The sequence below is a fragment of the Vigna umbellata genome, chromosome 1 (genome assembly GCF_029865625.1).
Source record: "Vigna umbellata cultivar VRB3 chromosome 1, Vumbellata_1.0, whole genome shotgun sequence".
Lineage (NCBI taxonomy): Eukaryota > Viridiplantae > Streptophyta > Magnoliopsida > Fabales > Fabaceae > Vigna > Vigna umbellata.
Window position 1 is genome coordinate 2639110 of NC_142165.1, and position 15301 is coordinate 2654410.

At 30.0% G+C, this 15301-nt stretch overlaps 1 protein-coding gene across 1 annotated transcript; it reads left to right on the top strand.

Annotated features, from left to right (window-relative positions):
* The first annotated feature begins 812 nt into the window (after positions 1–812).
* On the top strand, positions 813–6138 carry DDB2 (damaged DNA binding 2). Its single transcript, XM_047324661.2, has 11 exons — positions 813–1172; positions 1266–1356; positions 1635–1762; positions 2576–2698; positions 2801–2889; positions 3020–3140; positions 3535–3626; positions 4134–4263; positions 4371–4619; positions 4712–4908; positions 5389–6138. Exons 1-11 carry the CDS (start codon positions 921–923, stop codon positions 5585–5587), a joined length of 1671 nt encoding a protein of 556 aa, XP_047180617.1. The 5' UTR covers positions 813–920; the 3' UTR covers positions 5588–6138.
* The last annotated feature ends 9163 nt before the right edge of the window (positions 6139–15301 follow it).

Here is a 15301-nt window from a genome sequence, read left to right on the forward strand (position 1 = left end):
TATATGATTTTACTTACTAAATTTAGCTAAAAAATCCTATTACAATTTTTTTAGGAGTAAATAATGAAAATGACTTCTCTGTATAAAATAATACAATATTCTTTTTTATATATAAAATGAAATAAACTTTTAATAATGTAAGAAACAAATTTAACATATGCAACATAAACAGTTATCTATAACAATCAATAAATTTGTTTTATAAGTGTTTTGCAATTATAATTTTATTGATATAATTCATTACCTATTTTACTCGTATAAATATATTTCATTTTATTATTTTACAAGTTAATTTTTGTAACTATTTTTTTATTAAATTAATTATCTATAATAAAAAACAATCTATTATAAAATTATGAAATATTTATTTTATTATTTTTAAATATAATTATATATTTTATTTTAATAATTATGATAAAATAATTTTTTCTACCTTTTATACCATTATAAACTTGTTAATTAATGAAAGTTGTATTTCATGTAAGTTCTATTATACCATTACAAACATAACGATTATTGAAAATTGTGTTTTATATATGTTTTATTGTGTATGTGCTCTTTTACCACTTTGATTTTTGTAAACATAAATAATTTTATTAGTTATTATAGTAAAAAACATAAATATTTAAAATTAATAAATATATTATATATAAATATACTTATTTTAGTAATTAATTTTTTAAATACATATTTTTTATTACAATAAAAAGAAAAAGTAGAAACACATTTGTTTGACTGGTACAGGCACACGGAGGAAAGACGTTTTTTTTTTGTAACCGAGCTTGTGCGCGACGTGTGTCATTCAAAGCCAATAAAATAACTGGTTTGTCCATTTCGGTGTCAGACTCTCAGCATCCTCCGCTGCGCCTTTCTATTTCCCGCTTCCATCCACAGTCACCGCTAAGGTTTTTCCTTCTCCAATGGCACCCGTTACTCGAAGAACCGCGTTTCCCAAGGTTCTCATTGAGAGGGACTCTGAATCAGAACAAAGTTCTTCCGAGGAAGAGGAAGAAGAAGAAGAAGAAGAAAGAATACCTGAAGAAGAAGAAGATGATAATGATGATGATGGGGTTACGACTACAAGTGAGAAGACTGAGAATCTGGAAGTGGGTTCGGACGCAAACAGAAAAGGGAAAGCCCCCATCACTATTAGTCTCAAAAAAGTCTGCAAGGTAACTTTTTTTGTGTTGTTTGTCATAAAGTTATGTTTTTTCTTCTCAGTGTTGGAACGCTTTTACCGTAATGGAACTTGTGTGGTCTTGTAGGTCTGTAAGAAGCATGGTCATGAAGCGGGGTTCAAGGGTGCTACGTATATTGATTGCCCCATGAAGCCTTGCTTTCTGTGTAAAAAGCCTGGTGAGTGTTGGTCTCACTCTTCATTTATCTATTAAGATGGTTATCTTTGTGACATTTGCTTAACTTTTGTGTTCTCTGGCATCATTGTACCTTGTTAAGTCATTGAATTTAGAGTAAATAGTGTATGCAATCTCAGTTTAAAAGGGTTTTTATACTACAATAATTATGTTAAAAAGTCTTCGTCATCACATGATTTCTAATGATCATGATTTTTTATCTGTTGACATTGTGGAATGAGCATGCATAAATTTAAACTCTTTTGCTTTTTTAAATTGAAGGACACACCACTTTGACTTGCCCACATCGTGCCTCAACTGAGCATGGAGTTGTCCCAGCACCCCGTAAGAAAACGTGTAAACCTTTGGAATACGTATTTGAACGCCAGCTAAGGCCATCCATTCCTGCAGTATGTCTAACTTTTTCTTCTTTAGTTTGCTCAATGCTGATAATTTGATTTGGTTGTGTATGCTGTTCATTTTGGTGTTAATTTATTACTATGATCAGGCAATACCATATTGACTTGTGAAGATAATAACCATCATATATGAGTCGGGAACTTTGTCCTATTGAATTATTAGTCGCTGTTGTCAACTTGTAATAACGATTTTCAAGTTAAGCTATAGTGAGTGACCTTGATCTGTCGAGTTTATCTGTTACTCTTGTAGTTGTTTTTGACACTTTGTAGGGACTTTTAATTGTTTTGATCCTTAACATTCTCACATTGGCCTAGTTTTTATCTTCAAGAAAGAGTATAGTATATTATTTTGGTTTTAGCCTGATAACTTTATTGCAAATTATGTAGTAAACTATGTGACCTTGATCGCTGTTGTCAACTTGTAATAACGATTTTCAAGTTAAGCTATAGTGAGTGACCTTGATCTGTCGAGTTTATCTGTTACTCTTGTAGTTGTTTTTGACACTTTGGAGGGACTTTTAATTGTTTTGATCCTTAACATTCTCACATTGGCCTAGTTTTTATCTTCAAGAAAGAGTATAGTATATTATTTTGGTTTTAGCCAGATAACTTTATTGCAAATTATGTAGTAAACTATGTGCTTCAAGTTGCGACAGTTGATAATATTCAATGGAGATTTTTGGCACTAAAGCAATCTATGACTCCATAATGTTTATGCTTCAACGATGAAAGTTATTTCTTACACATTCTAGTATTTTTGGGTTCTGATTATGATGATTTTTTCTTTTTTCTTTTGTATGTTAGATCAAGCCCAAATATGTGATCCCAGACCAAGTGAATTGTGCTGTCATCAGATATCACAGTAGACGGGTAACATGCTTGGAGTTCCACCCGACAAAGAATAACATTCTGTTATCCGGAGATAAGGTTGTTACAGTAAATTACATCAGTTGATATTAATATTTTGGTTGCCTTGCCTACTAGCTTTTTTTTAGCCACTGATATGTCATCCTGCTTTGATGCTAAAAGAAAGGGCAACTTGGAGTATGGGATTTTGGAAAGGTATATGAGAAGGTGGTCTATGGGAACATACATTCTTGTTTACTGAACAATATGAGGTAAGGTTGTTTTCATGAGATCATTGTCTTCTTGTAATTGTTTTTTACCTTCCTTAATCTTTTGATTTATTTTATTGTCTTAGTCTTATCCTGAAGTATAAAATTAGGTTCTAAATACAAAATTTTGTAGGTTTAATCCTACAAATGATTGTATGGTCTATTCTGCATCCTCAGATGGAACCATTAGTTGTACTGACTTGGAGACAGGACTATCATCGTCGCCAATGAACCTGAACCCTGGTGGATGGCTGGTAAAAATTTTCTTAGGTTTTGCTCGTATTTCATAATCTTTCTCTTTAACTGTATAAGTACTTGGATATGCCCATTTTGCTTCTTCTGGAGCACTATTTGTGAATTGTAACTTCTCCATATTTGTACACTTTACCCATTATGATATTCTCTTCTGCCATGCCCTCCATTTGTGCTGGTGTAAGATTGTAAATGTGTTCATTCATGATTGGAGTGTTCCTTTGATTTTTTGGATGGGGATGCTGGGAAGTGGTTAAACTTTTGGCTTTTTAAGTTTTAATTGGAAAGATCTGTAGCAGCATTATATTTTGACTTTAGCTTATACTCTAAAAGTTTGTCTTTGCTTTTGGCAGTAAATTTACTTGTATATGCTTTATATGCATATTTTTTTATTAGGGTCCAAACACTTGGAAAATGATCTATGGCATGGATATTAACTCTGAGAAAGGTCTTGTTCTTGTTGCTGATAGCTTTGGTTTTCTTTACATGTAAGTAGCTTCTTTCGGTCCCCTCCCTGTGAAATTATTTAGTTTTTATGCTTGAATTTTGTGATTTTCTGAGAGGAGAAATTATTACCTAAAAGCTCAATTTGTACAGTATCATGCTTTTACTATCTAAGTGTGTTTGGCTAACTATAATTTTGAACCTGTATTTCTGATTTTCTTTTCATTGCATGGCCATTTGTGAAGTTTAGTATTTAAAGTGCATTGTAATTGCCGCACGGCATATGATAGGAGCGTGTTTAAGAGTGCACCACTTCAATATCCTATTATTTAATGTACATTAAGAAGTTGAAGGTATTGGAGAACATGAGATTTGCATGGCTGTTCATTTTAAATGGTTTCAAAATTTCATGGGAGACAATAACAAGAGAACTTTTTAAATTAGGTTTTCTTGGTCAGGGATGAAAATTCTAGCTCTCTGATTCATAGCTATGCTTTTTCATTTCTGAAACTAATTAACTGAGTTTGCATAACATCCCGTGGCATTCATAGGGTTGACATGCGCTCCAACCATAGGAATGGTGATGCAATTTTGATCCACAAAAAAGGAACAAAAGTTGTTGGTATCCATTGCAATCCAATTCAACCAGACATCCTTTTGACTTGTGGAAATGATCATTTTGTGAGTTTCAGTTTTATTCAAATATTGAATTTGTTCAATTGATATCTGAACTTACATTGCTTGCTGGCTGTGCTAACTGCTGAAATATGAATGGTTTCTATTTTTAGGCTCGTATATGGGACCTGCGTTATATAGAAGCGGGATCATCCCTTTACAACCTCAAGCATAATCGTGTAGTTAACTCTGCATATTTCTCCCCATTTTCTGGAACCAAAATTCTCACTACATCACAAGACAACCGTCTTCATATATGGGATTCTATCTTTGGTAATATGGATTCTCCTAGCCGAGAAATTGTACATAGCCATGATTTCAATCGGCATTTGACACCCTTTAAAGCTGAATGGGACCCAAAGGTGATTTTATTTTATTCTTCCAGTTGTTTATGGTGTTATGTTTCTTTTCTGTTCTCTGCCTTACAGAAAAGTTATGATTTATGTAATTGCAGGATCCATCAGAGTCACTTGCTGTTATTGGTCGATATATAAGTGAAAATTATAACGGAGCTGCCCTCCATCCCATTGATTTTATAGATACAAGTACAGGGCAATTGGTTGCTGAAGTGATTGACCCAAATATCACAACGATCAGTCCAGTGAATAAGCTTCATCCACGTGAAGATATCCTGGCAACTGGGAGTTCCAGGTTTGGCTTATCTTTTTAATGCTAAAATATTGTATAATGCTAGTGATGAATTCTTTTAACTAAGGTGAATTTGTTTGGTAAATGGGATTTTACTCATCTGTGGATGAAATTCAAACCTTTTAGCATTCTGTTATGATTTTTAAAAGTAGAAATTGAAATTTACAAGTTTTCTTTAACTAGCTCTATTAGAAGTTTAGAACCATTGTTTGTTTTCCTCCATAGTGTATTGTCATTAAAGATGATGCATATGCATTGTATTAAACTCTGACATAGTTCGGACTCAACCAAGGCTAGATATATGAGCATAATTTTGAAAACTTGCCAATGGTTTTACTATCTATTTTTTGTTTTGACAAACCCAATTAATTTGTTAGATTCAGAACATGACTTCTTCAATGATGGATGTAAAAGGCAATTGTACCTATGTGTGCTATCATAATGTTTACTGGGTTCTTGGACTTATTTGGCATAACTTTTCAGATCTTTGTTCATTTGGAAGCCCAAAGAGAAGTCAGAGCTTGTTGAGGAGAAGGATGAAAGGAAATTTGTAGTATGTGGAAGAGCTGAGAAAAAGCGTGGTAAGAAAAATGGTGATATTAGTGATGAATCTGATGATGAAGGAGTCATTTCCAGCAAGTCCAAGAAGTTCAAGTCCACAAAGACTAAGAATAAACACTGAATAATAAAGTCTGCTCTTGCATAGTGTTTTTGAGGATTTTCTCAGTGTTTTTGAAGGTCTTCCAATCAACTGCTAACCCTGTATGTGTCAAACACTTCCTCTCTTTTGTATTTTTTTGGAATCTGATGTTAGATTTTATGTTTTTTCTGGAAGTGTTAATTTTGTATCTGATACAAGCTTTATTCCATCAATCTGGCTTTAGTAGTTTGTAGGAGTTCAGATTCTCTACTTAGTTTTTTGGTGTTATCCTCCGCGGTGTCTTCAAAATACATACAATACATTGATGTCGGTACTTTATAAATCTTTTTAATATATTTTAAAACATCAAAATCTGTATCACGAGTGTATTTTGAAGATACAGCGGATGAACAACATAGAAAATCTAGTAGAGAATCCAAATTCTAGTTTGTAGTGCTAGTGTATCATATTAGATGATAATGCAATGTAGTATTGTAAGTTATAGTTATAGGTTTTGTTGGATTATACCTTTTTGGCTGTGGTATGGTATATTCTCCTTCATGCTTATTATTAAGATTGACATCTTATCTTCATATGCTTGTCTTTCTTGAATGCCTCTGGGCAAAAGTTGCAAACTTATTTCAAAGGGTAGAGCTTTATAAATCACATATTTATAATATTTGGTTAGGGACCAGAAAAAGGAAATTTCATGTTTAAGTTTTTAAAGCTAAGTCTTATATTAAGAATCATAAGTAGGAAACTATATCTGGTTAGTTTATTTGTGTAACCTGATAACTAAATCGAGTACATGTAAAGGTTATTTTATTTTGGTTAATTACTATTTACTTTCTATAGTACAAACTTTAACCTTTTAGTTTCTATGCTTTAAAATAATTTATTTTAATTCTTAGACGTTAACTTCAATCTGTTTTTCTTCTTCTACATATTATTTTTAATTTTCTTTACGTTTTTTTTTTGTGTAAACAAAAACTTGTTGAGAATAAGAATTTTAAGCAGCAGTCTTGAGTATTAGTTATGAAATCGATAAATAGATAGTTATTACCAAATATTGTTTTATGCATCTTCATAACAGTTGTATTTTTTTTATCTGTTTCTTTTTTTTCAATTTAGGTTATTGTAAGTTTTTTATTTTTAAGATGAAAACTTAAATTTAGTAAATGAAGTTATTTGAAAAATTACAAGTTATAGACTTAAGTATTGGCCAGTTTGGTTAAACTAAAATTAACTATTTGTAAAGTTTACAAATTTAAAAAGAAAATAAAATTTGTTTAAAAAAGGAAAATCATATCTATTATAATATAAGAAAAGAAGATGTTAGCAAATTTATCTTATTATTCATTTTATTTTCTTGATAAATGTTTTCAAAGTTAGTTTTTTATTTATTTTACATTTTTAATTTTTTTTATTTATATTTATCTTACTATCATATTTTTTATTTTTATTTTTTTATTACATGTGCATAAAATTTATTTTACCATTATATATATATATATATATATATATATATATATATATATATATATATATATATATAATACAAATTGGTTATACCAATTGTCTCTCTAAAACATTATTTTATTATTTTACCTATTTGATTTGTTTTTAATCTAATTTATTGTAATAATAACAATATATTTCTATTCTAATAAATTATTATTTTAGTTCTTAAATAAAACTATTACTTTTCAAATTTGAAATTTTCATATCAATATCCAAAATGTTCATTGTATATAAAATTCAAATTATATTGTTAATTAAGTTAATACACAATATGTATTCTTAAAAATAATTTTAAAAATTTGGAAACGTGTTTTAAATTAAATAAATAATTATTTCTTTTAATGTATCCTTATACACATTTTAATTCTTATTAAAAATAATTTCTATTATATTTTGAAGGTTTAAATATGTTTTTAGTCCCTCAACTATCACACGATTTTAGATTTAGTCACTCTTTCAAACTTTGGTACACTTTGATCTTCTACCTTAAGGAAACTATAATTTTTAGTCCTCCAAAAGTAACGACGTTAAATTTTGTCTGAAGTGGCTAACGGTGTGCCACGTTGTCCAGAAACTCTCACTCTCCACAACCAATAAAAGAGTGCCACATCAATAGCTTTACACATCAGCTGTCACGTCATCATCGTCTTCTCCCAAGAGTGAAACCCTAGCCATCGCCACCTCCAACGCACCATCCACCACGACTACACCGCCGTCGCGCAACGGTTCATCATCACAACCTCAAATTAAACCTCTAAATTTTTTTAACTGTCCGAAATTGTAGAGAACAAGCTGGCAAATCTCCAGAAGAATATAGATTCATATGGAGGATTAGAAGAATGTCCTTGTATGTGCATCATTTGTTTTGAGCCCAACGACTGGGCAGTTTCTTGTCCCACTTTAATCTCAGGTGGGAAACATGAACTGAAAAGCTTGGTTAATGATAAGGGGAAACATTTTATCCCAAGCAATCAAGAGAGTGTCAGGCTTGATGGGATGACCGAGTTTTATCTGGCGGTTTTGTTAATGGTGAAACTGATCATCTAGTGGGTCAAGATATTTGTTTGAAGCGAAAATCAAATGAAATCATGACCTTTAAGGAAGTGAGCAATGCATCATTCAAGAAATACTGTGGTCAAGTTCAGAGGAAAACAAATTCAGAGAAAATCAAATCTCAACTCCATCCAAATTTACTGAAAAGAACACTTCACACTTGCCAAAGAAAATATTTGATGCAGTGAAAAAGCTTCGACTGTCTCGCACTGAAATCCTAAAGTAAGTAATACCAGACAACACTTACACAATAATTCTCTTTTGTTTAGGTTCAACTTGAAATTGAAATTGAAATTGATGATTGTGATTTGGAGGAAGACGCACAATGTGGAGATTTTTGACAATTAGGGATTTAGGGTTATGTGATTTTGGTGTTTTTGGGTTCTGATTTGGGTCTCTGTGGTGGTGAAGGAAGATAAACTGATGCACGATAAAGGTTTCTGGACTTCGATTTGGCTTCGCGATGGTGGTTTGGGTTTGCAGGTTTGCTTTGCCATGGCAACGCGAAGGTCCTATAATGGCGAAGATGAAAACGATGATAGTGGAAGGTGGTGGCTTAACGAACGTGACATAAACTGGCACACAGTGAGCAAGTAAGTTGACATCATACGTGGTACATTGTTAGCCACATCAAATTAAATTTAACGTCGTTGGTTTTCAAGGACTAAAAATTAGAGTTTCGAAAGGTGGAGGATCAAAGTGTACCAAAGTTTGAAAGAAGGACGAAATTAAAAAACGTTTGAGGGACTAAAAATATTTAACCCTATTTTGAATATATTTATTATTAAAAAATAACTTATATTTAAAATATTAACTCATTTATTCTATACTATTTTTTTTATTTTTAATTTTATCTATTTATAATTTCTAATTACTTAGTCATTTAATAAATTATTAAAAAATAACTTATATTAAATTATTAGTTATCTTTTTACTATACTTCATTTTTAATTTTATCTCTTTATGATTTATAATTATTTGGTTGGTAATCTAATAAACTTAAATTTTAAAAAAATATATTTTATTTTAATTTTTAAAATAATATTTTTTTAAATATAATATATATTTATTAACAATATAAACTGTTTGTACTGCAATGTAAAAAATTATCTGCCATATATTTGTTTTTCTTAATCAACTATATGATTTTGTTTTTCTTAATCAACTTAAACCATGATAGACATTTCTAAAAATTATTTTAAAAATTAGTCAAATTTAAAATAATAACCAATTAATTCTTTTAATTTGTTTATGCATTTTCTTCATAATTAAAAGTTTTTATCTAATACATTTTTAATATACTTATAATTAAAGAATAATTTATATTTAAAGTATTAGTTTTTCTTATACTATTTCTTTCCTTCTTAATTTTATCCTTTCTTAATTTCTAATTACTTGGTCATTTAATAAGTTATTAATAAAAGGTATATACAGGCGAGCTAAAAAGGTAGGTTTTTTGCCTCGGTTCTGATTCGAGTCAAAAGGGTTCGGATTCGGTCTCGGTTCACAGACAACCGAGGCAGTAGAGTTTTTTAATTTTTTTAATCTCAACTGAGATCACTTGTTGGTTCCTCGTTCTATTCTATTTTTCTATGCTCTTTTGCTTTCTCTTTTCCTTCTCTTTGTGCCTTAAACTTCTCTGTCTTTTTTAATCTCAAGCTTATCCTGCAATTTTTTTCATCCATGTTTTTACACAAGTGGGGGCAAAATTACTTTTGACAAACTCAGATGATTACTCCAATCTAAGAAGGGGGAAATAGGAAGCAGAGAGAGCAGCCGGACGAGATGAGAATGGAGGTGGAAGAAAGGAGGAGGAGGCTTTGTTCCTTGACGGAGCGAGCAATCACAAGCCTCAGAGAAACACTATCCAAACCAAAAACCAAAAACGCAGATCCATTTCGCCATCCACCTACAGAGAAACATAACCAAAAACCAAAAACCAAAAACGCATATCCAACGCCTAACCGCCACCACGCTGCCGCCGCCGCATCCTCGCTGCTCCATGAGAAAAGAGTTTCCGCCATCGCAACCGCCATCGCAGCACCGTCGTGGGCTCTCTCGCTGCATCGTCGCAGGCTCTCTCGTCGCACCGTCGCGGGCTCTCTCGCCGCACCGTCGCAGGCTCTCTCGCTGCACCGTCGTAGGCTCTCTCGCCGCACTGTCGCGGCCGCACCGTCGCGAGCTCTCTCGCCGCACCGTCGCAGGCTCTCTCGCCGCACCGTCGCGGGCTCTCATCGCCATCGCACATCGCCATCGCACATCGAGAAAAAGGAGAAGAGGAGAGGTGCTAGATTTTTGGGGGAAAAGGAGAAGAGGAGAGGTGCTAGGTTTTTGGGGGAAAAGTTTCCTCTTTCGCTACCCAAAGGCTGACTTTAAGGTCCCACTAGAAAGGCTTATATGCCTCGGTCCATCTGTCAATCGAGGCAATATCTTTGCCACATGAGGTTTATGCCTCGGTTCACCCTGCCAACCGAGGCAGTATTCTCTTTAAACACCGGTTGCTTAACAACCGAGACATATAGTGTTTTCCAAATTACGAGACTGCCACCGCGTTTTGATACGCTCCGATTCCAGAAAAATCGAAGCATAATGGGCAAGTTAAAAATGCAATTTTTTACTAGTGATGTTTATACACTAATTAGACGAGTATGTTTATACACTAATTAGACAAATTTAACAGTATATATTAGACAAGTTTGTCTATGCACAAATTAGACTATTTATTAATACACATTAGACGAGTTTGTTCACTCACTAATTAGACGAGTTTGTTCACTCACTAATTAGACGAGTCTTGTAATACACATTACATGAGAATGAATATACACTTATTAGACGCGTCTAGCAATATACAATATACATTATACAAGTAAGTTCGTATCTTCATTAAACAAGCCTAACAATACATACTATGTAAGTTTATCTATATATTGATTAAATGAGTCTAACAATACACATTAGGCAAATCTTTTCATACATTGATTAGAATAATATAGCAAAAGCATTACATGAGATTGTCCATACAACAATATAAGTATAACAAAAAATATCAGATAAGTCATTTCATACGTTGATTCGACTAGTGTAACAAAAATTATCAAACAAGTTTGGGAATACATTGATTAGATGAGCAAAGCAAAAAAATTAGACGAGTTTATTGTCGATGTATTGATTAAATGTTAGACAACTCTAGCAATATATATTAGACAAACCTCTTAACACATGAATTAGACGAGTTTATTAATAGATATTAGACAAGTCTGTTCATTTACTACTTACATGAATATTGCAATACACATTAGACGAGTCTATTCATACATTGATTAGATGAGTGTAGCAAAAACATTACATAGGTATACCAGTACACATTAGATGAATCTATTCATACATTGATTAGATGAGTGTAACAAAAACATTACACAGGTCTAGTCATACACATTAGACGAATTTATCCATATATTGATTACATGAATATAGCAAAAAAATTAGATGATTCATTTCATACATTGATTAAACTAGTCTAAGAATACACATTAGATGAATATGTTCATACACTGATTGTCTAGTAACACACATTAGACGAGTTTGTCCATATATATACTGATTACATCAGTCTAAAGAATATATGTTAGGCGAGTCTGTTCATACATACATTAATGAATCTGTTAATAAACATTGGACGACTATATCCATTATTTGATTGACCTATTCTTGCAATATATATTACACAAGTTTTTCATACTAATTAGACGAGTCTAACAATACACATTAGATGAATATATTCATATACTGATTAGATGAGTATAACAACACATATTGAAGGAGTTTTATAGGTGTTTTCCATCTTTCTTTCTTTTTTTTCTCTTTTGGTTCTAGCAATGAATGGTATAATATGCAAATATCTCTTCATGAGAAATTTTTATATGATAATAAATATTGAACATTATGAAAATTTTTACATGGTAATTAATTATGATTAAGAATGAAGTCGATAATGGATGCTGCAAATTATGAATAAAAAATGCATGAAACATGAATGATGAGATGACCAAAATTTGAAAGTTTTGTTTTTCTTTGTGAGGAGAAAAAGTGATATAAGGTATCATCGCACTATAAAATTTCCACAAGTATTGTTTGACGTGATGATGCTTCCACTCTTATTCAAAGTCTTTTGTTTCTTTCCTGGAATTTGATATTAAGGGTCATTGCATTTCATATCCAAATTTCCACATCTACAATGGGATTGCTCTAGTATTTTCCAACTTTTTCTTTTATTTACTTACATATATCTAGATAAACATGAATTTATAGATAATTGTATTAGCTTTTAAATATGATAGGATTAAATTTGATAGACTTAATATAACTTTGGGGTATAGATTTTACACCCAAAAAATGTTAAAAAAAGAAAAAAAAAGTAGTGATTTCTTGTGCTTCTATAAAAACATACCTATTCTTCTTATGTGATGATTTCTATAAGAAAAGGAAGAACAATGATGATTATTGTAATTAATTATTTCTCATTTATTGCATACATAACTGCTATATCTATAATAACAAAGAGTGGTGATAATCTTGATTAAGATCTATGCAGGATGGCTGGGAAAGCTAAACAAACCTACCTGATGTTTATGAAAATGTAGAACTTTTGCTACAGTTTTGTGGTATTAATGATTTTTTCAGTCTTTAGAAGAGTGTTGGGCTCAGAGCATTATGAGATATTGCAATGTATGAGTTTGGAAGCACCTCTTATTAACTCATTCAGAAATACAAGACTTCAACATTAATATTTTTTAAATTATTTATCTTAAATTATCAATAATAATTTTGATTAACTTTTGTGTATTTTACAATTTTATATTTTATTTATTTCTTATTATAAAAAATAGATTTTATTAAATAGAAAATTATAAATGTAAATGAGCTATTATAAATAGAGGAAATTTCAAACTTTCTACAAAATAATAGTTGCTAATAGAAGAGGTTCACACTCTCCACAAAAACAATTCTGCAATATAACTTTGATATTAAAATCATGAAAAACTTATGCAAATCGATTCTGGCGACACTGACGGTAAAATTTGAAAAACCATGGAAAATCAATTTGTGAAGGATAAAAATCTCCGCAAATTAAAAGAAAACTTCACTAATTAACAACTTTTTTTTTGTAGTAGATGTACAAAATTTTAAATATGAAAAATAGTTAAACTTTATGTATACTAGTTTAATATATAACTTGTAAATATTGAAGCACTTAATATATTTTATAATTCAAATATCTTGAAACAAATTCCTCTCTCCCACATCCATATGCACCAATTCCTGCAAATGTCTTGAAACAAACCAAGGGTATTTTCTCCTTCCCTTCCTCTTCGAGAGTACATACTTGGAAGCAAACAAACCCTTAATGACTCTATCTATTTAGATGATTTACGAAAAAATATTTTGAAAGAGAAAATGAAGTGTGATAAATTAATTTGATAGCAAATTTTTTAAAAATATTTGATAAATTAATTTTTTAATATATTCAGCATTTGGTTTTTCAAAAATAATTCTATTTATTTATCTTTTCTTTAATTATTTTATAGATATTATTGAAAACTAAAATAACATTTTAAAAACTTATTTATTTTCATTTTTCATCTGACTTCTTATAAATAAATGTTTATATTTTAAAAAAACACTTCAAACAAACTTTAATATTATGTTAAAAATAAGTTGTCAATGTTCATTGACTCATTCAATCAAATTAAGGACATATACCGATAAACATTCACCTGAAATCCAGGTTCTTTAATTAAACCAAATCACTGACCCTTTTCATTTATTTCTCGAGAAATAAGTACATTTCCCACAAACTAACTCTCCTAATCAGTGAAAGCATTAAAACTAAACTAACATAGTGTCCGATCCCATTGTTTGTGTCCTATGTAAATGTCACAAGATTTTGTTCTCCTTATCTTTACAAACTATATGTATATTCTTTAAAAGCTTTTCAAATATATTTAAATAGTATATTATATATATATATATATATATATTTTTGTCAAATTGAATAATAAATACTTTTTTTTATCAAAAAAGTATACTTTTTCAACTTTTTATCTCTTTTATTGGTTTTAGTACTTTATTTTTTCACTTTCTTTTATTTTCTTAAGCTAATTCCATTGATTTATTTTATTATCCATACGATATAGATACACATTAATTTATGTTATTTATTGATATATTAATATAAATCGTTCTATAAGATAACTTTTCATTTTTCTAAAGTTTAGGTTCTTTTATTGTATATATGTGTTTTAAAATTCTAACTGTAATTTGTCCTATCCATCCACGTATCTTTATAGTTTTATTTTATAATCTATATATTTATTCCGAATGTTAGCATGCATTACCTTTACATTTAAGTTTTAACCGCAAAAATTAGCATTTAAATTACAGATTTTATTTGTAGGAAGAGTTTGCTTATTTGTTGGGAATATTTAAAAAAAGAGTAAATTTCTTTTTATTCTACTTCATTTTCTTTAAGTGATATTTCTATTTTTTTTATTCTTATACTTTTATCATAAAAAGTAAAAGAATGTAGCTCTTTTATCAACAAAAAATAATATGTATAAACGGTGACATTTGAAGTGTCACAACCCATTTACACAAATAATAAGAAGATAAAAAATGTAAAAGTTCTTAAAAGATTATAATCAAAATTCTATATGGAGAATGATTATGCGAAAAGATAACTGAAAACAATTATTTTGCTTTAGTGACATATTTTGACTTAATACTTATTCTAATATATATATATATATATATATATATATATATATATATATATATATATATATATATATATATATATATATATATATATATATATATATATATAAAGTTTACATAAAGCTGTTAAATTATGAAAGAAAAATAAAAAAAGTAAATTTCATGCATTGATAATCGTCGAGAAATATGTTGACTCCTAATGTGTTAAACAATAATGAGAAGGTAATGTTTAGTTATGTCATTATATTATTATTTTAGTCTCAATTGACAAACCGTATTTTAATTAAATATGGTATTATTAAAAAGAATTTAATAAATATATGTAATTTTATATTAATTTTTTAAGAGGAGAAAAGAAGGAGTAAATGTCAATGGTCAAGTAGAACAAGGAGAATGAGAGGAGAA

Excerpts from the sequence above, each read along its gene's own strand:
- DDB2 (XM_047324661.2), top strand. The coding sequence starts at position 921 with ATGGCACCCGTTACTCGAAGAACCGCGTTTCCCAAGGTTCTCATTGAG. Across the intron at positions 2,699-2,800 it reads TTCTGTTATCCGGAGATAAG|AAAGGGCAACTTGGAGTATG; the intron begins GTTGTTACAGTA and ends TGATGCTAAAAG. Across the intron at positions 2,890-3,019 it reads TGTTTACTGAACAATATGAG|GTTTAATCCTACAAATGATT; the intron begins GTAAGGTTGTTT and ends AAAATTTTGTAG.